Source organism: Lacerta agilis, chromosome 2, assembly GCF_009819535.1.
Source record: "Lacerta agilis isolate rLacAgi1 chromosome 2, rLacAgi1.pri, whole genome shotgun sequence".
In the NCBI taxonomy this organism is placed as follows: domain Eukaryota; kingdom Metazoa; phylum Chordata; class Lepidosauria; order Squamata; family Lacertidae; genus Lacerta; species Lacerta agilis.
The window spans coordinates 93,952,951-93,977,732 of record NC_046313.1 but is presented as its reverse complement, the minus strand read 5'-3'; the positions used below and the strand labels follow the sequence as shown (position 1 = coordinate 93,977,732).

General features: G+C 41.9%; 2 protein-coding genes across 5 annotated transcripts in view; one reads left to right on the top strand and one right to left on the bottom strand.

The window, feature by feature from the left end:
* UBA3 (ubiquitin like modifier activating enzyme 3) overlaps window positions 1–10,100 on the bottom strand; it is a 16,428-nt gene extending 6,328 nt beyond the window's left edge. The window contains exons 1-8 of one of the 4 annotated variants that reach the window (XM_033141245.1): window positions 9,978–10,091; window positions 9,701–9,763; window positions 6,422–6,542; window positions 5,140–5,220; window positions 3,034–3,116; window positions 2,164–2,244; window positions 415–458; window positions 120–184 (exon numbers count right to left, since the gene is read on the bottom strand). In XM_033141245.1, coding sequence (XP_032997136.1) covers window positions 120–184; window positions 415–458; window positions 2,164–2,244; window positions 3,034–3,116; window positions 5,140–5,220; window positions 6,422–6,542; window positions 9,701–9,763; window positions 9,978–9,997 — 558 coding nt within the window. In that variant the 5' untranslated portion in view covers window positions 9,998–10,091. Of the gene's footprint in view, window positions 1–119; window positions 185–414; window positions 459–2,163; window positions 2,245–3,033; window positions 3,117–5,139; window positions 5,221–6,421; window positions 6,566–9,700; window positions 9,764–9,977 lie in introns of those variants that run through there. The other 3 variants (XM_033141247.1, XM_033141248.1, XM_033141249.1) reach the window with 3 other exon arrangements.
* ARL6IP5 (ADP ribosylation factor like GTPase 6 interacting protein 5) lies at window positions 9,492–24,782 on the top strand. The gene is made up of 4 exons (XM_033141250.1): window positions 9,492–9,555; window positions 11,619–11,907; window positions 22,336–22,553; window positions 23,313–24,782. The coding sequence occupies exons 2-4, from the start codon at window positions 11,732–11,734 to the stop codon at window positions 23,483–23,485; spliced, it is 567 nt and encodes a 188-aa protein (XP_032997141.1). The 5' UTR covers window positions 9,492–9,555; window positions 11,619–11,731; the 3' UTR covers window positions 23,486–24,782.

Here is a 24,782-nt window from a genome sequence, read left to right as displayed (position 1 = left end):
TGACAATCCTCCCTCTAGCCTCAAAACAAGTCCCACATTCAGGGAGGGTTTCAGCAGTACTTGACTAATAATGCCTATATTTTGCAACAACTGAGTAAATTTACTTCCTAGGTATTTACCAGCATGCCATTTATCCATCTTCTTGCAATTATTGAATCCAAGCCACATACAATTAAATGAAATTCTGGAAGAAAACATAAATATTGTTACGCACACTTGATACTTATCTCGATTTTTCAGTATTGTTAGCATATTTTTCTATTGTTTTGCACATAAAGACAGTTTACTAGTTCTGTTTGTTGTATTTTCTCTTTCCTTTAAAGGAAAGGATAAGAATGTTCTTTAACTGATTTTTTTTTGGGGGGGGGGTACCCACAAGCCATTATTTTCACAATAGCATACTTAGTTACTTACGTCTATAGAAAGCGTCGTCTAGATCCTGAATTTTTTTGTAGTGTCTGAAAAGATATACAGTAAAGGAATTCTCTTGTGGCAGTTACCTGGCCAAAACACAAATGCCCTTGCCTAATTTGCTATGCATGCCACTGTCCGACACAAAATGCCTTAATACGGCTCCTAACGTCCTCAAAATTGTCTCTTTAAGAATAGCTTGAAGAGTTACTTAAAATTAGACTCATGACAACAGCACCTTTTTTTGGAATGAACCTGTTTAACTGTTCCAACACTACTGGAGGAGGAGGACTGATGTCGCACTTGTGCCTCTTCCACAGCCATCTCATTGATCACTGTGGGAAACAGGATACTGAACTAGATAGGCTTTTTTGGTCTGATTCAGCAGGCAACTTTTCTGCAACTTTCCCCCATCCCACAATGGCTCTGAATTCTCTGTAGACTTAAGATGTTATTACTGCATCCAAGCCGGGACAGATGTGTTGGGTGATAACGCCGAGGCCGGTGCCTCCCCCCCCCCACGCAGCGTTGCCCAGGATTCATCACTCCGGTCTCCCATCACGCTGATGTGACCCAAATCCAAGGACATGAATGAGCACACAACTAGCAGAATCCAAACAGAGGCTTAGCCTTGAGGTGTAACATTTAAGCCTAATTTACTGCGCACAGAATCAAATGTAACAGAACAAAGAAAACATGGCTTCCCCCTCTGTCTTTCTTCCTCGGAGAGAGAACTGCAAAAGCAATAGCTATACAGAGCGGAACAGGGTATCTCAGTTTCCGCTCACAAGACTCCAACAATCAGTGCTGGAATGTAAACAGACATGTGACATGTAACAATCCTATACTCGTGTGTACACAGATACTGAGAGAGATGCACAAGGTATGGGTTCACCCCTGATTTTAGGCTTCATCTGCAGCACGCAAGTAATGGAATTCCCAACAAGATGAAGCCTAAAATCGGGGGGAACCCATACCTTGCGCATCTCTCTCAGTATCTGTGTACACACAAGTATAGGTGATGTGGATGAGTAAGCATAACGGATCCATTTTCTGAATACACAAGCTAATGTAGAAACTGCATTTAAATTAAAAATGCAGTAAGTTTTATGCACTGCATTAGAAACATGGTGAGTTCTAGGGGTTCCAATGTGCTCACATTTGTGAACAGGCAAAGCAGGCTTTTGGTATCACCGAACCCTCAGAGGGCGTTTTAGAAAGATTTACTGCTAAGACACTTGTAGTCTTAGGTTTTACTCCCAACTTTGTACATAAACTCAGATTTCAAAGACAGCATTATCATACATTATCACTGAAACGATCATCAATATCCACTATGTTTTTAATTGTTTGATTGTCTGTCAGGCAGAAATTGAAAATGCCAGCTAATACATAAATAAAACACAATCCACACATGCACCCAGAAGGATAGCATGTCAACAGAAGCCAGTTTAAAGAGGGAAAGAACACACAATGCATATTCATGTTGAAGGTTGGGTGGCAGGGGCAGGAAATCATTGGACTTCAACTAACACTGCAAAATGGTTTTGATGGTAAAGTCAAGGGGACTGCTATCCAACTCTGGAAACATTTGATGCTTTTGATATTTCTGAAGAAACCCATTAGACTATTTTATTCAATGATTAATCTTTGGACTAAAGCAAGCCACACCAAAAAGGGGAAAGGAAAAAAAAAATGCAGGTGACTGTGGACATGAGAATAAATTGAATCCTTTTCTTCATAAAAGGATACGGTACAACAGCACAATTGGGAATTCGGCTGTTTAGAAATTCAGCAGCAACTTCTGATTTTGGCCGTCCAACATCTTTAGGTCTGCAAAGAATAATATGTGTTAGGAAACTAAATCTGTTAGGCTTATCCATTTTGCCTTACACAGAATCATGGGAGGTTATCTATGAGCTCTGTTGCAATGCTAGTTTAAAGCAGGAAAGGCATGATTCAGAGGACTACACAGTGAGCTCCTTATAGACAAGGATCTCAGTTCCCATTTTTCAAAGCTATCTCCATCCACTGGTATGGGAAATTCAGAAGCGGCTTCTGATACAGAACAAGTAACTGGTTTGAAATAATAATAATAAAGTACACATATGTGGATGTGGTATGCAGAAAGGGTCACTTGAGATAATGGATTCTTATTTGTAAAAATGCCATATAATTGGCAATGGAGTTTTTTCACAAACTCCGTCTGAGATACAACTATTTGACAGTTGGGAGACTAGTCCTGACACACAGCCCCACAGTGTTTCTCTCGCTATCTCCCATATTTAAAATCACCACAAGGTTGAAATGTGTGTTGTTTTTTCCTTTTGAAGGAAAAACATGCTACAGTGGTAAGTCAGAGGGAAGAGGCAGGGAGAGAAGCAGGCAAGTGACAGCAGTAGTAAGTTAGCACTAGAGCAAGCAGACTTTATTTGGATAGTTAGTGGGGTAAGAGTGAAATGCTAATTTACTATTAGAAATGCCACAGCATATATGTTTCTTGAAAAATATTCAACTCCCTGAATTCTGTTTTAAAGGAAATCTTACTGAAATAAATGAAGCTTTCTTGAAAATGAGAGCCAGAGTTTGCAGTTTATTCTCAATAGGAAATATATGACTTACCGAAACAAAAATTGCCTATTCAGGTTAGATACATCAATGGTGTCCATGTCAATGACATGAATCTGCCTAAAACCAGACAATGCCTACAGAGATAAAGAGATCAGGGTTACATTTAAAAAAAACCACACAGAATCTTTTCACTATTAGAAATGTTTGGACATATATTACTGCTTCTGAAAAATGCAAGTGCTTGAAGGGGCTGCAAATCTATCATTAAGATTGTCCACACTTAGGGTAATGGGGGTGGGGGTGTACACACATACAAATAGGATGATATACTATAGAAGGTAAACCTAATGCAGCACAGGCCCAACAGCCACCATTGCATAAACATGAGATATTCTTTATAGAAAAACCCCTAAGAAAATTCTTTGCACACATTGACTAGAACAAGTCATTTTAAATGAATTACTGAAAAAAAACATCAGTAGTCACATATCTTGTTTGAAAATGTGATAATTAGAGATGCTTATGAAATTCTCCCTTTTCTAACTTGACTTCAGATGTGGTAATTGCAAATTAGCCAATATCATCTGTAGGGTATAACTGCTTTCTTCAAAGAGTTCCAAACTTTCTTCTTCTTAAGCAGATTACCAGTTAACAGCCAGCATCTTTAGTTTTCCTTTAAAAGTTAACAAATGTACACAGTACATCTGTGCAGTGATCATATCGTGGTGAGTCAAGAAAGACTGCTTAATTTAACTGGTTCTTTTGGGCAAGTTTCCTTTTTTGTGCAGTATTTTAACCAATGCACATATATTTATCAGTAACCTTTAAGGAGTGTGGGGGTATATCAGCTGAAAACTGAATCAACGGGAGCATGTTCCAATCCCAAAATTAATATTAGAAACTGTCCAAGTTAACTCAGAAGACAGGCAAAGTGGGACCCATTGATAGAGAAAAATAATCAAAGAGAATGGAAGACACCTCTGCATTCTGACTGATGTCATCTCTAGTCTAATTACCAGCCATGCGATTCAGAGCAGAAGAAAAGTACAGTGTCACACAAAAGAGCAGAACATTTTAATTAATAACCAGGTTCTGAACTGCCATTATGAGACACATTTGTGCTTAAGAGATATAGCTTCTAAAAGCAAACCCTGTAAAGTTACTATGGTTTCCACTTGTCCCCCATTTCTTCCCAGTCATATTGTCTTTTCATTATGCATCTAAGTCCAAATATCTGCAAATGACAAGATATAGCAGTAATGTATTCAAAGCTCTCCCTTTGGTTAAAGCTTATGGGTAACATCACACAATCACACAGAATCAAATACGTGCTGAACACAGTCAATTCAGTAATCTATAGATCTGCATAAACTTACGAAAAATGAAGTAATCATCTCAGAGGTACTTCCAATATATTTGGAATACTGTACCGTTTACTTTTGCAAAGTTCCCTGTAGCTCATATATGCTTTGAAGGGTATCCAGAGGAAGGGCAAATTTCACTTACAAAATCAAAAGTCTGCTGCACAAGTGGGACACCACTATTGGCTCTCAACCCTATAAGTTTATGGGTGCATTTTGCTTGTTGTCTCTTACCATTACAACAGCTAAAACACAGTCTACATAATTGTGATCATAAACTAATGGAGATGCTCCAGAATCAGGAATGAATCTAATATCTGCCTTGGTGAGGCAAATAGGGTTTTTAAAAATCCTCATTATTGCCTGCTGTCCTGTTAGTAAGAATAATTTGTTGGCTTTGTTTTTGGACAGGATTTATTCTTCATCAGACTCAAGTTACAGCAAAACTAAATAAAACTTTGCAAAAGTAAACGGTACAGTATTCCAAATATATTGGAAGTACCTCTGAGATGATTACTTCATTTTTCGTAAGTTTATGCAGATCTATAGATTACTGAATTGACTGTGTTGAGCACGTATTTGATTCTGTGTGACTTTGTATTTGCTTTAGTTTGTGTATGCAAACTTGGTACAATCTAGCTGCTAAAGTAGATTGTTAACATGTTTTATATGAGGATGAGGGATCAAACTAATCACATAACCCTTTGACTACTCAGCGTGTAGAGCAAAAAGCTAGGCAACATGATTTTCTCAGTGAACAGCACAGGCTATCAAGAAATAAAAATGAAATTGTTACCAGATTTTTGAGGAGTTCACATCCTAATCCTCCTGCTCCAATAACTAGAACTTTACACGTATTTAAGAGAAAGTCAAGGGGCTGCAAAGAACCAAGACAGACAAACAGTTGTTGAAAACAGAATAACCAATATCATCACAGAACTTACTGTAATGCAGTAAAATATTTCAAAATTGTGAAAATGTAGTTTATTGTAAATCAGAATTTGCCTTTTGCCATTCAAGTTAAATTTGATTAGTACAGATAAACCAGCATTGCCACTTAAGTTATTTCCAGCTTGTTAGGACATGTGTTGTTTGTTTTAAATCAAATCAAAGTGTATACAGGAACAGAGATTGCAATGGCACAACACTGAACTACATGGTTTATATAGATATATATTTCTGCCAGTTGAAAGTCTTTATACAATCGTAATCTGACTATGGAAACACACTGCCTGCAGCTGGCCTGCTGCCACCTGCAGAGACAACATCTAATCAATGTGCACATGTTAACCTATGTCTATCCCACTGGAGATCACATGGAATTCTATGGGTCTCACTCCCACATAAGCATACACAGGACTGCAAGAATGATGCCTGGGTAGAGACAAGTGGGGAGAAATAGCATGCAAGGTTGGGGGGGGGGGGGTTAAGTGCACAGCCCCATAGCTGCTTGCCATCCCCTGAACCAGGGTGGCATTACCCCTGCATCAGGTCTATTCTGCATATATTTTAAAACTCAGTTATAAAAATTAGGAAATATGACATAAATCTAAAACAAGTATGTATGGCAAACCCAAAACAAATAGGTAATTCATCATTATCTCACCAAATTTTACTTCAAATATAGTTCCCATGTTGAAATCCAGTGGTGTCTGTCCATCAAATGGAATTCTGATGCAGGACAGGACTTCCCTTTCTCCTCCCTCCTGCAGCCCCTTGCACACGTCCAAAATTTGCTCCAGGTGTCTGGGGAACCTTTAGACCAGATGTAGGGGTGCATGGAGCTGCACAAGGGAGGATAGGAAGGAAAGTTTGCATGTGCAATAATGAATGATGTCCACTATAGCCAACTGTCAAATTTCTTATTGTACACATCAAAGCTTCAAGTGCCCTACATGACTTTTAGCATCCAAACTATAATTTATGCAAGACCACATCAGTCATGCAGAAAATTAGTTGGTTAATTGCAAAAGTTTGCAGTCTTGCTCATTTTTAATTAATGAAGTGCAAACAAAAGAACAGTTCACAACAGCAACACAATACTACAAACATTTGTATTTAAAATAACTGTTTCTCACTTGAGTGCCTGGCTCGAAATCAGGGTGTGTGAAAGGTCCAGATCGCTCGAGGAACTTCTTTACATGGTTCCAGCGACCTTCCCAGTCTCCATTGTCCCCACACCCACCATCAACAGCCATTCTGCACAGAACATAGAAATTCAGCTGCAAAAAACCAATGGATAGAAACACACACACACAATCTCTACAAACCTAAGACTTTCCTTTTGTATGGTTATACATATCACAAGGTGCTACCAATTTTATCTTCTTCAGAGCAAATAAATGAAATATTTTGGGACTCTGCTGGCTACTAGACAGTGGGTCCAGTGTCTAAGTCATGCATAGAGAGGACACACTGAAAACAATTAGACTTAAATTACTCATATTTTAAGCCCCATTGTTTTCAGTGAGTCTACTCCAAGCATGCTTAGATTTCAATTCAACCCATTAATAATACATCTATTTACAATAAACAAACAGATATGTACTCTTAAAATTAAATTGCTGTATGTGATTAGTTATGAATGTGTGTGTGTGTGTGTATATATATATATATATATATATATATATATATATATGCACAGACTGAATATTCAGATTTCTTTTACTTGGAAAAACAGTATGCCAAGCAGTTTTTTTTAAAGGTGTTATTAGTATTCTTAAAGAACAAATATTAACAACAGACAGCTATTTCTGCCTCAATCTACTGAATATGCAGTAGATGTAATGCAAGGGTAGCTAACCTATGGCCTTCCATAAGTTGCTGAACTATGGCTCCCATCATTCCTGACCAATAGCTATGCTAGTTGTGGTTGAGGAGTGTTGGGAGTCCAGCATCATGTGGAGGGCCCAAGGATTCCCACCCCTGGACTAAGGGATAAGAACACAAAAAGCAAATCAAGTGTTTCAGTAAATTGATGTTTTGATGGCATGTTTTTATGTGGAATATATATGGAAGACTAGCGTACTTCTGACAATAAAAGAGTAAACAACATGAGTAACTGATACACATCCACTGGCAATTCATTTCTGGGAACCCTGTAGCTTGTTACAAGCAATTATCTACATTTTAAACACAAAACTCACTTTTTAACAAATTGAAAGGGAAAGTGACATGCAAGTCATTTGCTTCTCCGAATGTCAGATCCTTTTCACTTACAGTACTACGTGTTAACAGTGAATTGGCTAGCAAATGTTTGAATTTTGCCTGATACAACATAACATCCAGTTTCAATTTCTATCCTATGTACAATTTAACTTTCACATTATACAGATCCCTGGGTCCCTTCAAAATACCAAAATTCAACCATTTAAATGTTCAGATGCACACTGCAAAATATGAATTTTGTGTGTATACTGATCTTGAGATGTTTTAGTGTTTTTCGCTATCCAAACTATGGCTGTTACCCAGTAGGGCTTAATAGAGAGGTGGAGTTATTGCCACACCAGCAGGCCTGCCCATGCACTGCACACCATCCTGGAGTGGGTGCAGAGATGCCATTATGTGACAGCAGTGGGGTTGGCTCAGTATCCAACAGATCTCAGACTAGCTTTGTCCCTTCCCCTTGGTGTTTCAGGGCTTTCTACTTGCTACCACTGGCTGCCTGTAGAACCACTCGCCTGCTGTTTCAGTGGACAGTAGTATTATGGCTAGGCAGAGGAAATCCAACCCTTCCCATCTGTCATGTGCAAAAGGGAGGCTGGATTGCACATTTAGCTTTACTGCAGTTTTACTTTCCTATAATGTGTCCTGAAAACCAGTTTAAGGGCAGAGTATAATAAAACTAATAAAACATGATACCCTGTAGTCTGAAGCCACATCTCAGCAAGATAACAAAGCTGCCAATTGTGCAAAACTGCAGTTTGCAATATTGTTTATAGTTTTATATAGCTAGTGTTTCTAAGTAGTGTATCCATATTTGCATCCCATTCCTACACCTTTCTTCTTGCAATTAAAGTCCACTGAGTTCAATGAGCCTTACCCTCAACTAATCATGAATTAAATCAGGCTCCCTCAACCTCGACCCTCCAGATGTTTTTAGACTACAATTCCCATCATCCCTGACCACTGGTCCTGCTAGCTAGGGATCATGGGAGTTGTAAGCCAAAAACATCTAGAGGGCCGAGATTGAGGAAGCCTGAATTAAATTATACCCTACAGTAGCCAACCTGATGTCCTCCAGATACTGAGGAAGTTGTCCAAAAGATCCAGAGGACACCACATTGGTTATGGGTTACATCCAAAGTTGCTTTAAGAGAAGGCATTCTAGCACAACTGATCTTTCCCTTCTGTTCTCCCAGAAAGCTCACCAAAAGATCAAGGAGTACAAAATATTACGGGTTGTGTGATCTGGGGCTCTGGTGGGAAGGGGGAAATTCCTCAGAACTGGGTAGAGTAATTCCATTTATGCAGCTCTGGTTACAAACATACAAATTTTTCATTTCAAGCAACTCTATGGAATCATTTCCTAGTCACATTCCTTACTGTCATATTTTAGTTTTGCTTGTCTTTTTATATGCACAACTCTTGATTTTTACAAAGGGTTCCCCATTAACATTCACTCATGCAATATACCGTAAGCAGTTCAGCAATTTGCAATACATTATTATCCAAGCGGCTTGTGCATTTCCCATCAAAATGTGCATTGCCCACGATCTCTTTGAAGAGCCCCTAATCCCTGTAAAGACTTGCAGCGGCCCTTTAAGGATCTGCCACACTGAAATGCATCTTAGTGCAAGTTCCAATTATGGACCGGTTGATCTTTGCAAGAAATATGATTCCACCACACCTGCTGAGTCTACATAGCCCTCATTTCACTGCTCAGATGTGGGCTCGCTTGACTAAACACTTGCTCTGCACACAAACACAAACCTGTCCCACATATGGAAAAGTAGCAGGGAAAAGGCCAGGTTTTTCTGTAGGCGGAGACAGTCACAATACTACTATTCATGCAGAGCAACATGAAGCCGCATGAGCAGCATAAAGTGGGGTGTGCTGCTGATCAACACCCATCAGCATCAGCCAACATGCCCAGTCATAATGAGAGCTGTAGCCCAGCAACATCTGGCCAGCCCCACACTGGCTACCCCTGGTTTGAGGCAGAAGATTAGCACCTGAGGGAAGAACCTAGGCGCATAGAGCCAGGCTGCAGGTGCTTTTGATAATTCACACATACTTGCTTTTCTCATATATATATATATATGGAGGAGCCTGCCGCACATTCCCAATTCAGTGGCCCCTTCGCCCACCTGTGCGGCCCCCCCCTCCATCCTCTGCCCCCTAAACCCAGCACTGACCCCGTCTCTCTCTGCCTCTCTCCCGCTAGCCGCCGCTCCTCTAGCCTCCTTCTTTTCTTCTCCCTATAAAAGAGAGAGAGAATAAAAGAAGGGTCAGTCGCCGACCGGGTCAGGCTCGGGGCTCGCGCGCTCCCGCCACGACTTGGGCGCGGGGGGAGGGGGACAGGGCAGAGGCTGAGGGGGCGCAGCTCCCCGCCAGCCCCCTCCCAGGAAGAAGCGGCGGCGGCGAAGGCAGCCAAGCGCGTGGGGGTGGGGGGGGGAGGAGACAGGTACTTACGGCTCCTCAACATCCGCCATAGCTGAGCCTCTTTCCTCCTGTCTTCTCCCTCCAACTGCTCGCCCACAATGCACCGCGGCCGGAAGTTCCGAGCCGGGCTCCCACTCCTCGCTGACAGAGGCGATTCGCGCTTCTCCTGAGGGGAGGGAGGAGGAGGAGGCGGAAGAGAGGCCTCGCTTCCGGTTTCCGTTAGAGCCGGTCGCTTTTAAAAACACGCGTACGCGCGAACACAGACGCCAAATTCACAAGGGGCCCACCCAGCCCATCCTCCTGTACTCGCCGTGGGTTGAGCGAGTGCTGGGACTAGGCCGTGGGTTCGCATTGCCCTACTCGGCCATGCAGCCCACCGGGTGTGACCTTGGGCCTGTCGCCTGCTCTCGGCCTAAGCTGCCTCACAGGGTTGTTGTGAGGATGAAACGGGCAGGAGAACCATGTACGTCGCCTCGAGCTCCCTGTGGGGAGGAGAACAAATAAAAGTGATATAAAGAATAAGTTGTCTGCGGGAGGGCAGCATTCTTTGCTACCCCTCCCTCCACGCAACCATGCGGTTTTCTAGCAACTGGTGCTTAGGAGTGTTGCTGCTGCTGCTGCGGCGTCCCAGGTGCGGAGGAGGAGAAACTATATTGTCTTTATTTAATTCCTTACGTACATGCTCATTTTATACCGCCCTCCAGCCATAGATCTCAGGGCGGTTCACAACATAAGACGCCATAAATATCCTTTATGATGGTGGCTAAGTAGCCACGGATAGCCCCTTCCTCCACGACTTTGTCGTGGTCTTTGACAGCCCTCTCCTCCATTAATCCTCTTTGAAAGCCTTCCAGGTTGGTGGCCGTTTCTGCCTCCTGCGCCCTCTCCCTTTGCAACGAAAGGCTGTCTTAATTTGGTACCTTTTTCTGTCACTTTGCTTGACATATTAGTGCCCTCCCGATTATTCCTTTTTGCATTCTCTGCAGACGGCGGTCCCTTCAACGGAGTCGGCTTCTCCACCTCTGGTGCAGGTATTGGTGAGCTAGATGGACCAAGTTCCTAATTAAATTCATGGTTTAGTTGGATGGCACCCGGTATGAGCATGAGCAGGACATGCTCAATACAATAATGTAACATATGTGAAAATATTTAAATACTCCAGGATGTTGAATCGTCCGTCCCCCCGTAATTGTGCAATGGGCTTAGTTGTCACGTAGCAACAACTAGATCATTGACATCCTAATAAGAGTTTCATTAGTGTTTAGCATATTATGTGAGCGTGTTGTTTGCTTTCTCTAGTTCAATTGTAGAGGTTGATTAAAATCAGAAAAAATATGTGCCTGGACCTCATTTCCAGCGAAAACATAGCTATTTTGTACATGACCTTGAGGAAAATTTACTGGTGGCAGTGCAGTCCTATTCAGAAACACTGATCTAAATGGGACATACTCTCAGGCAAGTGTGTATGTTATTGCAGCTAGAAAGTGCAGTTCTAAATAAATTTATTTAGCACCTTTATACCCCATCCCTTAGCCAAAAATGCTCTGAGCCGCTATTGTGTGAACTATATACATTGCAAATGTTGCATCTTAACTTGCAAACAGTGGGGTTTTTGTGAAAGATAAAATCCGCCCTCCCGCGGCTGCCTTTTCCCCCCTTCCTGCTTTGCAGGCAACCAGAAATGCAACTCCAGTCAGCTGGTTGCTGCGTTGCCACTCTTTAAGGCCGCCCTGCTGACGTCGCGCCGCCGCTGCTGCTGCAGGATTCCGGATGGGAGAGGCATTATGGACGTGCAAGTAGCTCCGCTGAGATCCTGGGACGACTTCATTCCGGGCCACGACCGCTTCGCCGTGCCGGATTTCAAAGACATTTCCAAATGGAACAACAGGGTGGTCAGCAATTTGCTCTATTACCAGACCAACTACCTGGTGGTGGCGGCTACCGTGATCTCCATAGTGGGGTAAGCGCGGGCGCGTTCCGCTGCAAAGATGGAGCGGGGACGCACACCTTTCCTGACCTGACGCTGGCAACTCTAGCAGAGCAATGGTGCATTTTAGCTTCCGTTCTCCCTTTCTCTTCTGAGGGTAGCAAGCTACCGCTTGTAAACTGCAAGCTGCGGCCCTGCACATACTAATTGAATAAATTCCCATGGAACTTAATGGGGCTTACTTCTGATAAGAGGTATATGGGGTTGTGCTGGGCCGCCTTGTTTGCTTTTCATTGCATTCGTATTTGTGGAGAAGCTTCTAAATAGTATACGTTACCGGATGCGCATTGCTTCGCTTTCTGTTTTTAAGATGGAGGTAGCTTAGCTGTGAGCAAGACGGTAGCAAATCCGCTGTATGTAACGCAAAGTGCCCTGCATAGAGCAATCCTGCATGAAATTGCTGTTTTAGCCATACAGCGCAGGTACTTTCTTCAGTGCCGTTGGCTAACTGTAACTTCCTGAGTTGATTTCCTTTCTCGCCTTCAAAATGTAGCTGTAGGCGTCTTCCCTGTTGAATGTACGTTTTCAAAAGTGAAACCTACACTTTTGTTAGATTTAGATAATGAAATCACCAGGGCTAATTCATTAAGACTGTTTATGCAGGAAGAAATCTAGGTGTTTCTGTGCCGCCGCCGCCCCGCCCCCCCCCCCCATGCCTTGAATACATTCTGGAAGTCCCATTGTTTGTGGGAAATTGGTATTTTGCAACTATTCTTGTTAACCCTGTTGAGGAATGCACTTATTTTTATTTTTGCTTCTTTGGGGGTGAATTGGGTTAAATGTGAGGTACTTTTCAATCTAGTTCTGGTTCTTTCACTTTTTAAAGAAATAAATGGTGCTCTCTTCCATAGTTCCCTCCTATCCCCATAGTATAATAAACCTACTGAAGAAATCCTCAGATACTCTTAGTCCTCATATTCTCCGTGCCTATTATTCATTTTTGCCCAACAAAAAGCTTCCCTGTTTCGAGACAGTTTTTGGAAAACCTTGATATACCTTGGTGCATGCTCTCCTATATAAATATATATAGAGAGAGAATGTATTTCGGGCCTAAACTGATGGGTGTTGGTATTCAAAACTCTACTGCAATTTCTTTACATGAGTCATGCTTGCTGGACTGTGCCACATGGCATTTCATCTTTAGAAACTAGTTTGTTCCTGGCTTCTTCGGAGGACTTGAATGGAAAGAGAAGACTTCCCATGCTTCCAAACAATTAATGTGGCCTTGCCATTTGGAACTAGTCATGAGCCAGCCCCTCGCTCACATGACAGGTTCTGAAATTGTTGGGTTGAAAATTTGGCAGTCTAGTGACTCATCAGTTTGGCCTCTGCTGCACTCATGAGAGCTAGAAGCTTCTGTTAAATGATTTGTGTGTTAGAAAACAAAAGTTTAGGTAAGAGCGATTCTTGCCTCCCTTACTCATTGTCCTCAGAGTTTGATTAAGGAGGTCAGATTTTTACTGACCAGGGTTTTTTATTCCTGTCATGGTAAAGGTGAAATAAATGAAATCTTCAATCTGTAGAAGCTGTAGAATGAATAAACTGAGATTAGGCTCACTTGCTTTCTCTTAAGTCTATTATCATTAATAGTCTAATTTAAACATGTTTAACATTTCCCCTTGCTAGAAAAGCTCAGAGTAGTGTTTCCCAACATGTTTTGGACTACAACTGTCATTCACCCCACCAGCAGGGCCCATAGTTGGGGATGCTGGGAGTTGTAGTCCAGGCTGCTTTACAGCATCACTGATTTTATGGCTACAAGTGTGTGTGTTTAAAAAAACCACGAAGGAATTATTTATATGATACTCGGAACACCTCCTTTTTGAAGAGAACCTGTGAGTATATGAAAAATCTTAGCAAAACCACACAGGAAATCCTTCTTCAGTCTCCTTTGAATCCTAAAAGATGAAAGAACAAAAAAGCAAACTGTCTGCCATTTTGGCTTGGTGTTAGATTTAGGCTGCATTCATCAACCTTTGTTAGTTACACTTGCAAATCCTTTTACAGACTGGGTCTTTTACTTCATGCTAAAAGTAAGACAAATCATATAATTGTTCCATCAGATAGTCAGAAACAAATTGGACTTTCCTTTATTCTAGCATCACAAAAATAATTCCCTAGAGGGGGGACATTATGCTTTTTTACAGAAAGACCTTATAGAATGGAAGGAAGTAATTCTGCTTGGAAGCTACCGGTAATCGGTGTGGCCAAATGTTTGGAACATGGCATTGAGCAGCACTGGGCTTATTTAACTGATTCTGGCCTCTTGATGAAAGTTTAAGGGCTCTCATCCATTCCATTTTCTTTTGATGGCCTTCCATACATAATGAAAAACATCTTTCCCTCCATGATGAAATTTATATAAATATTTATATTCTGCTATATATCTCAATATGTTTTACAACAATAAAAACATAAAACCATGCAATAAAACCATAAAAAGTTAAACAGACATCAGTTTAACACACATCATTGTGGAAAGATGTATTTTAATTGCCTGAATAGGCCTGGCAGAATAGAAAAGTTTTCAGCAGGCATTTAAAAGTTGGCACAGAAGGCATCTGCTGAATCTCTGCTCACCAGGCAGGGAAGGTGTTAGGCTGGTATCTGATGCCCATTATTGGCAGGTGGAACTGTTACATTTATTCTTCTCAATCACAATGAAGTTGGCCAATCTAGGCAACCTCACACCTGTACAAATTACCTGTGGTAATTGGGAATAGGTGGAGAGAGGCCATGTCTGTATCTGCTTAGTGGAGAACAAGGAAAAAAAACCTTTTCCCTTCAAAATATTTTTCATGTATATAAGTTATCCAAAACATACTTGCTTAGAAGATTGTTTCATTCAGATTTACTTAAAAGCTTAAAAAAAACCTACCGGTAGCTGCAAGCTGTACTAAGTCACTTCTTAATAATCCAATGCAAGGTTCATAGAGTAATACAGAGCACTGTTTATTCTACAGTTGCTGAGCTTGCATCTTGATCTATATGGTTGCATGTTTCAAGGTTTTTTCATAGTTGAATCTTTCTGGCTCCTTTTCCTGTTTATTGCTGGCTGTATGTACTGCAAGATCTTTCAGGGGGTGAGGAAGAGCCACCTGTGGTGCTGGCAACTAATTTTCGTTTTATATAGCATAGAAAATCCTGTTCCTCAACTGTAACTCCATTAGCCTCCATTGTTTTTTCTTAAACATATGTCATCTCCAACTCAAAATTCTCTCCTTCGCCTCATACTCTTTTATCAGTTTACTGTGTTATCATCTGCCCTGTTGAATAGGCATGTAGCCTTGGCTTTGTTTTGTCCCCTTCTTTGTCCTCTGTGTTCAGTCTGTTGCCAAGTTGTGTTCTTTTCTCAGCCTTCTGTAGCCAAAATAAATATCCTCTTGTTCTGATCACATGGTGTCTCTTCTAATCTGCACATTGACTTTATCTCTGCTCCTGGATCTGTTGCAGGCTTCTTCCCTCCTCTTCAAAGCCCTTACTGTCTTGTCTCCCCTCTTACATTCTTTCTTTGACCTTCACTCCACCACTTCCAGCCAGCTGAGGGTCTCCTGCTACCTCAAATTACTCTACTCTTGCAGCACCTTATGCTTGGTACTCTCTCCCCACCTGTGTGATGCTACTTACATCTCTTCCTTCATATCTCTCCTCAGAACTCACTTTTTCCATGAAGTCTTAAGCCTGGTGAACATTTAAGTCAGGCCAGCCAATGAGGAACATTTACAGTTCAACTAATTAAGTTATGAGGTTCATCAGATATTTCTGTCTTCAACGTCACCATTTAGTAAGCCTGGAGTGTACTTAAAATTGGTACTTAAAGCTAAGCATTGTCTGTTATAGTATGCAGCTGAAAGAAGGGCAGTGAAGAATAAAACTCCCAACTGGATGCTGTGGCAAGTCTCGTTCTTGCTTCTGGAGTTTTTTCTATAGCTTACGTTGCCATGTTTCAAGCACTGCCTCTCTTACAGATCCTGTCTTGCTTATATTACATTCATAGCTTTGCAGTGCCCTTCATTATCAGGTTTGTTTTAAATTCTCACATTCAGTTGAGCCTCCACCAACAATGGCCATGTGCAAAAAGCACATTATCTTTAGCCTGACACAAGGCAGGTGGCTGAATTAGATTTGTATGGCATATCTTTAGTCTACTGTTCTTGGTTTCTCTTTCCCCCTTCTTTCCCCTACACCACCACCCCAGGTCGCTGATGTCCGCTTCAATTTCATCACTGAACTTTTAACTGGCATTCTGTACAGCCAGCCATTGGTAATGCGCTATGCTTCTTTATGCCCTTCCAACTAAGGAGAATTTTTTTAATCTGTCTGCAAAAAGGCAATTCTTTCCAAACTTAGCATAGCCTTTCCTATAGTACAGTAGAACCTCATGTTACGTACCATCCTCCTTAGGAATACTTCAGGTTATGAGCTCCGCTAACCCGGAAGTAGATGCTCCTGGTTGCGAACTTTGCGAGCGGAAGTTGTGCAGCAGCGGGAGGCGCCATTAGCGAAAGCGCACCTCATGTTAAGAACGGTTTTGGGTTACAAATGGACCTCCAGAACAAATTAAGTTCAAAACCGGAGGTACCACTGTAGTGCTGCAGAAAAAAACTTTAAAAACATAGTGATATGGAAGATCTATTAATTTTATCTCTTTCAGTCAAGGTCTCTTCCTAATTCAGGAAGCAACTTGTCTTACTTTCTGGTCCCAGAATATGGAAGCCTGTGCTCCTATCACTTCCCTGAATGGACCTTCCCAGCTTCTTAAAACAAAGTATTTCAGGCATTGGTGCCAAGTTGTTGGAGAATACAGTACAAGCTTTGCTACAGTGTGCTAACACACTGGGAGTCTGTTACTTGGAAGTTCCTACAAGAGCAAGGATCTGATAATCAGGCATGCAGTATGCAGAGCTTACCTGGTGGTGGTACATAAGCTGAAACCTTATTACTAAATCTATTCCGTTGCAGCTTTGCATTTGTTTGGTGGCTTCTTTTATTGTTCTTATCGACATCTCCGACTGCATTGGAAGCTTCTAGTTTCTGGGATTGTTCTTAATCCCAGCACCTGCAGCATTGCTTAGTTGCCCATTTGAGTTAATGCAGTGACTTCCTGCTTGCAGTTCATCCAACCAAGACACACTTGAGTATGAAATGAGATTTCTCCAGTCAGTCTGTTCCACTTCTGCTGCAGATGGTTGGAAAGCAAATCTTCCAGTAGCAAATGGAAGCATGTTCTGTTGGCTTTGCTGCATAGAGGAGTACATTATTTGTTTGCCTGTAGATCACTTCTTTATTGTTCGCCCCACCTGCTTTCTTCTAGGTGCAACATCTTTCCAGCAGGCAAAAGTTGTTTCCTGTATCTCTCAATGAGACCTTAAAGCACCCATTTAGTGGTCTATTTATATTGGGTGCTTTACACTTCCTGGTTATTCCTGCCACCACTACAAAACCTATTCCTTGGCAATAAGAACTAATCACCTTCTCCCCCAAGTTTGTTTTTGTACGTTGTCCGAGTAACACCAACCTCAAATAACCACCGTGCTACCATGCTACAAGATGTCTTGCACATATACTGGTGGTGTCTGATACGTTCAATAAATCTCTCTAACGAGGGCTATATTTAGAATGTATCCTATAACTAACCTAGCTCCTGATACCACCTGTGGCATTTAATGACTCCCACTTGGAGGACTTCAGAGCACACTTCAGACATGATGGATTACTTGTCTTATCACCTTAGCTAAGATGGTATCAGCATTGACCGCCTGCTGTTAGAGAAGAACTTTCTAGGGTGTTACCTTGTATTCAGAATTATTCCAAAAATATTATATGTGCACTTCTCTTAGGCAGCGGCTGGCTGTTATTCTTGGCAAATGAAGGCCACCTAATTGTTGATTCAATAGAAATAAATTTGGAGGCAGCAGTTAGGACAGATTCTGAAGTAACATACAATGTTTGCAGGATGAAGCTTTTGAAGGGACTCTGTACACTCATGCATGTTGTGTTTGATATGCTCGGCCAGAGAATTTGCCTTGGGACAATTGCATAAGCAGGATGCAGCAGCAGCTAAGGGAAAATGCACAAAGTTCTCAGTCTTTTTTAATCTCAGACTATTGCAGATGGCAACCTAGATGAGATTGCAGATGGTAACCTAGATACATCTCTGTTCAGCAGACTCACCACAGTGGAAGACAGAAAGTGATAGCTCCTGCTTTCTGCTTTGGGTCTTGGGGAGCAGTGTGTTAGAGGTCTTAGGGCTCCTGGAGAGGGAGAACCAGTGTGGTGTAGTGGTTAAGAGCGGTAGACTCATAGTCTGGTGAACCGGATTCGCATCTCTGCTTCTCCACATGCAGCTGCTGGGTGACCTTGGGTGCAAGTCACACTTCTTTGAAGTCTCTCAGCCCCACTCACCTCACAGAGTGTTTGTTGTGGGGAAGGAAGGGAAAGGAAAATGTTAGCCGCTTTGAGACTCCTTCGGGTAGTGATAAAGCGGGATATCAAATCCAAACTCCTCCTCCTCCTCCTCCTCCTCCTCCTCCTCCTCTTCGCCTATCTCCTTTAAAGCTTGTAAAGATGGGGAAATTAGCTGGGCTATGGTTTGAGTCTAGGATGTAGGCAGGCATAAATGTTGTTGAGGCTCAACAGTTTCATAAGCTAAAGTGGTACCTCAGGTTAAGAACTTAATATGTTCTGGAGGTCCGTTCTTAACCTGAAACTGTTATTAACCTGAGGTACCACTTTAGCTGATGGGGCGTGCCGCCGCGCAATTTGTGTTCTCATCCTGAAGCAAAGTTCTTAACCTGAGGTACTATTTCTGGGTTAGCGGAGTCCGTAACCTGAAGCATCTTTAACCCGAGGTACCATTGTATCTGTTTACAGCCTGTGTCTACAGGTGGCCTTCCTTGCTGCCTACTCACTGTAAATACGTAGGGCAGGAGTAGCCAATATGGTGCCATCAGAATGCTGCTGGTCTGCAGCCTCCATGACCCCGTCACTGTCCTTGCTGGATGGGGCTGATGGGAGCCCCAACACAATCTGGAGGGACTTAGTTGGTTACCCCTCATGTAGACAGTGAAGGTTGGTTTTATGATTTAGTGAGTGATGTGCCATCTTGTTCTCATCATTATGGCAAACATCTTACCCTTTTTAACTATGTTTCACTGCCAGTTGCCCACTTGGTGCTTTGCAATTTGATGCAGATACAGAAGCAAACAAGCTATTGCACTAGGCTATAAACTTCTGAACGACTGCTTTTGACAGTTTTAAACAAGCTTCCTCACAGTTATAGATTAAAGGTCTAAAAATATGTCTTGATAAAGATTCTAGTAGGCATAGAGACTAACACTTCCAGTTATCACATATTCTCACCTTGTCTGCTTTTTGACCTGTTAACCTCTCACTTCTAAGAGACAGTATTCATGGCCATTAAGAACAAATTGTATTGGGTTGAATCCAGACCCATTCATGCTTGAGTAAAACCCATGAAATCAAAAAGACATAACTTAGGTCCAATTGATTTCCCTGGTTCTACTCTGTGCATGACTGAATCAGGATCTAACCAAAAAAAGCCAAAAAAGTAAAGCTCAGTTAACGATGTTTTATTTTGATCCAAATGGCACATTGAGTTCTGCAGCAGAATCTGACGTTTATAGTTGCAGAACCAGCTAGGTAACTAAAGATATAACAAATCCAGTGTAATATCTTGCACGTTTGCCTTTTTAGAAAATCCACTTTAACTTTCCTTGTGTTTAATTTCACCTGTAGCAGGGTTTTCAACAGCTTTCAGCCAATTCAATTTACTTTGAAAACTAGAACTTTTGAGTATTGGTTCATTGCAAAGAGATTTTTAGCAGCATAGAATAAAATTGCTTTAAGTGTTTTCTGCCACATATACTAGTAAGGGTGCTAGAGAACGCAGACAGTTGATCGATGTTAAACACTTCTCCCAAACGATTTTGAATCTGAAAGATGATGGCTTGCCTGCCTGTGTATTGCAGCAAGGACTTCAAATCACTTGCCTACTACTACAATAGCTCACGTTTTAAGGTGGGAACCTGGTCCACAATTAGTTTAGGCTGTACTACACATCTCTTGAGGCCCATTGGAAGCTTGACACACACATGCACATGGGGAGCTGCCTTACACTGAGTCAAACCACTGATCCACCTAGCTCAGTATTGTCCACACAGACTGACAGGAGCTCTCCAGAGGTTTAGACAGAAATATTTCCCAGTCTTACCTATTGATTGAACCTGGGATCTTGTGCATGCATAATAGATGTTCTACCACTGAGCTAACTGCTGTAGGAATCAATTCTGTTACCAAGTGCAATGTGTATAACTTTTATTTTTATTCCATACTTCTGTAAAAATAAGCTACCTCTCAAAACTCTGGTACAAAACCCGATTGCAGTAAGACGCCCAATGTGATGATGTCCGCCTTGAGTTACTGTTCACTTTTTCCAAGCAGAACATTCAGAAAGTTTTGCTCTAAATATAGCTTGTGGCTGACCAGAAGTGACTCAGACGCTGCAAGCAAACAGACCCGGCCTGTTTTTAGTACGCCATGCGTGAGTTCCTATGAGCAGCAGGAGCAGGTGGGCAACCCAACCTGAAGCTGTGATGAAAGGAAGATGGGTATCCTGCTCTTTAACAGCAGTTGTGTCATCTCCATTTTATTAAACCGGCAAAGATGGTAAAACTAGCGCACATTAATTGTGTGTCGATAAACATGAATTAAGCCATAGATATACTTCCCAAGGCAGTGCTATGCAACGTGGTATTGAGGAGGCCAACAAGGACCCATTCACAAATCAGGGGCTTGGGTCAGGACTGGGTTCTTCACCCATTTGAGTTTATCCATGGTCGTGCAACGTACAGATGACCGACAGTGAGCCCACTGCTCTGTGTGCCTTAGTTTTGTCTTTGTGATGTGTGTTGTGCCTGTGACAAGCATGTGAGCGAGGAGGGTGGCCCATCCACTGGTTTTTACCTACCAGTATACTAAACACAGTGGGCTGAAATCTGGCATGTGTAAAAGTTCTGGGTTATATGTAAAGCAGTGTCTGCTGTGGGTTGTAGGCAAATGTGTTCTGCTCACACAGCAGAACTTCCTTCCCCATACCCCCACCCACCCACATCTGTTCCAAAAAGGGTTGAGGGGAATTCCTTGGATTCAGCCCCGGGTCACAGACCTGCATGATGGTTGTTTGTCCAGTTCAGCTTTATCAACTGCAATAACTTTGGATGTCCTCTTCCCCTCCCCCACTTTCTTTGCATCCCACTTGATTTTATTTTGTTGGCATCTGCCTTAGCTGTTAGCTTGAAATTATTTGAATTGTACCATTCAGGTCTGTGGGTTCTCTACACTTTGTCTTGACCCTTGGTGGTTTGTCTGACTTCTTGTGACGGGGTGAGGCAAGGAGGGGTGCATGTCATTGAGACCATCCCACCAGACAACTGCACCACTACCCACTTATCTGGGGTTCATGTCTTGTAAGAGAATAAATCCAGGTTGGGGCTGGCACTGATGCCATGGAATAAAATGTTATATGCTGCGGTGGGTGGAAAGGTAAAGGCGATGTTTGTTTTTAAGCTAGGCCCTCTATTACAGAGGACATAACGGGGGGGGGGGGGAGATCTGGAATTGGACATATTTATTTTTACTAGCAAGTATGTCCTGGTGGGGTAGATGAGTGTGGATTCTTGCCTCTTGCAAGAAACTTTTGATGCTGACCTACATCTGTCTGCTTTGCAGTATTTAGGCCCTGGGTTCTCTTCCCAGATTTCTGCCAGTTAAGGAGAGTTTGTGTCAGAGGCACAGATTCCTATCGCTGCAGCAGTTTCCCCAAATGCAGCGCTCCCTTCCCCTGCATAAAAGTGAATGAAAACTCCTTACTAGGATGCCATTAAGATGGAGACTGTTTCTGCTTCTGCCCCTGTTAAGCGCAGCCTTTGGGAAGGAAGTCTCTTGAGATGAGCATCCAGCCATAACTGCTTGGTGTGGTCTTGAAGTCTTGTGATGCAACAACTTCCCTGAAGCTAAGCAGGCAGTCCAAAATCTTCTGTATATCCTCTTGAGTTCCCTGGAGGAAAGGCAGGGTATAAGGATCAATAAAATGCATACTTTTTTTAAAAAAAGAGAGAATAGTTCAATCCCTTTCCCTCGTCTAATCCTTTCACAGGTATATTGGTGCTGCAATTCTACTGCAGTACTTTACAAATGAATAATTTAGCCACTGTTAATGGGCCAAACTACCCCCCCCCATTCCTTTTAGACTTGACTTGAGAAACATAGGGTGATTTGTAGATACAGGAAGATGCATGCAAAATGTCTTTATATTGAAATAAAATGCTTGAGTAACATTTGGAAGACTTTGAGGGCGTTTGTACCTTTTTGTCTCTGCAGATTTCTGAATCCACTGAGCATGATCCTCGGTGCTGCTGTGGTGGTCCTGGTGTTCGCAGTGTTTGTGTGGGCATCGCACAACAAAAACTTCATTCGCACGTTTAAGAAGCACTATCCAGCTGCCTTTGTTGTCTCTATCATCTTGTTGAGCTACTTCCTGATCTCCTTTTTTGGGGGTGTCATGGTGTTCATGTTCGGAATTACGTTTCCTCTGTTCTGTGAGTGCAAGTCTGCTTATTTTTGAAGCAGCTTTTCCTTTTGTTGCTTTGTTTTGTTTTGGACATTAAATGCCAACCTTGCTAGGATTTTTTTTTTTCTCATTAACAATCATGATGAGAAGCCAATACATACATTTTATTTGTAGAAATATTTCTGTATAGCTTACTGCCTCAGTCTCAAAGCAACGTACAGCCGTTTAAGCAACATCAATATTAAAATTGCCATACAGCATAAAAATACAGCTGGTAGCCCCAGGCAGTATTAATATTAGTAGTAGTAGTAGATGAAGAAGATGGTGATGATGATGGTGGTGGTGGTGGTGCTGCTGCTGCTGCTGCTGGTGATAAAACCTGCTGGAATGAAGCACCAGCCCAAAAATACATTAAATGTATTTTTAATGGGTACTGGAACATCATTAATATCAATGTTTTCCTAAGCTCAGAGGGGAAGTGGTTCCATAATGAAGGTGCCACCACCAAGAAGACCCTCCCTCTGGTTGCTGCCAACCAAGACAGCCTCTCTCAGCTGATCATAGAGATCACACAGGGCAGTAATATAATAAGGGACATTGGTTTTTATTTGCCATTGTACTATGATCAGAAGCTTCCCAGAGTCATTATGGCTGGGCAGTATTTGCAGACAGAATGCGCTCTTGGAGCCGATGGTGATAGAACATGCATCTCTTGTAGGTGTGAAGCTGACAATATCAGTTTGATACTAATATGGTTCTTTTTTGCTCTCCACCACCCCCCCTCCAGTGATGTTTGTCCATGCTTCCTTGAGGCTTCGGAACATCAAGAACAAACTGGAGAACAAGATGGAAGGCATAGGCCTGAAGAAGACTCCCATGGGCATTGTGCTGGACCTTCTTGAACAGCAAGAAGAAGGCATCACCAAACTGGCTGACTACCTGGCTAAAGCAAAGGAGTAAAAAAACACGCATGCGGCTTATGGCTCTTTGGGCATTTGGTTGGGCTTGCCCAGCATCGCTTTTCAGTCTGGGTGTGTGACAATACGCAGACTGCGAAGATGAAGTGTGGCAAAATAAACAACCCCAAGTTATTCAAGGACAGCCTGACCAGGATGGGGAGGTGATAGTAACCCTTCTGTGACATGCTAAGAGATCTGACACACAAAACCAATTTGTGGGTTATAGCACTATTTTGGGGAGGGGGGGAGGGGAGCGTGGGAATTGAAGAAATGCCTGCTCTAAAACTATGTCTATGTGTTTTTCAAAGTATTCAAAGTGCACTAAATGCAAGCAGCCCCTTTCACTCGCCTGTCTGTCCAAGGAGATAAATCCAAAATTAGTATGAATGAGGTCTTAAAAGTCCATTTTACAGTGTTTTGCAGTGCATCGTAATGTGCCTCTTGAGTGGTCTGTGTTTCCAAATGGAGAAATTGAGAACTCAAATGTAGTCACATAACATGCACAGCTTGTTAGGACAAATCCTTATCTTTCTCCATTTACAAATGGAGACCTTCGTTCTGCATGAGAATTGCAAGTCTGCATAGATGACATCTAGCAAACAAACATTCCTTCAGTGAACCTATGCAGAATTAAAATATTTGGGGGGCAGGGAGTTGCATAACAATACGAACATGATTTTCTGTGCATGCCACATCCAACATGCTTTTATATAATAGAATTATGTAATTATTTAACTCTGCCAGGCTTGATCTGCTATTAAATAGAAGTATGAGTCCTTTATGAGTCTTTAGTCAACACTTATAGATATATTTTATAGAACAGATGAACTGGAAAATGGACTCTTAATTTTTGCTGATAATGTATTGTACTAGAATGAAGGGTGGACTGTCCTGGTTTTATGTCCTATAAGGGAGAAAAAAACAGTTCATGCAACCTTTTACAACATATTTAAAGCACCTTGAATTTTTGCGTGGAAGATGATTGAAAACTTTATTCTAGTCCAACATTGCATATCACACACCTGTATTTTCTTTCTCCTGTGTATTTATGTGCTGTGATCAGACTTGTTTATTTATACAGCAGATGTCCACAGAATAATATATCTCATGTGATTCTTAGGATTGGTGTTAGCAATGTAGTCCTCTGCCCACTCTTCCTTTTTTAAATTGAGAGATGTAATGTCTCATTCCATACCTTAATTGTAAAATGATTAGTATTTTGTTGGAAATATCTATCTACCAGTATGTATTCTAGGATTTAAGAGAAGTAAACTGGTTTTGATCCATATGTTGTCTCA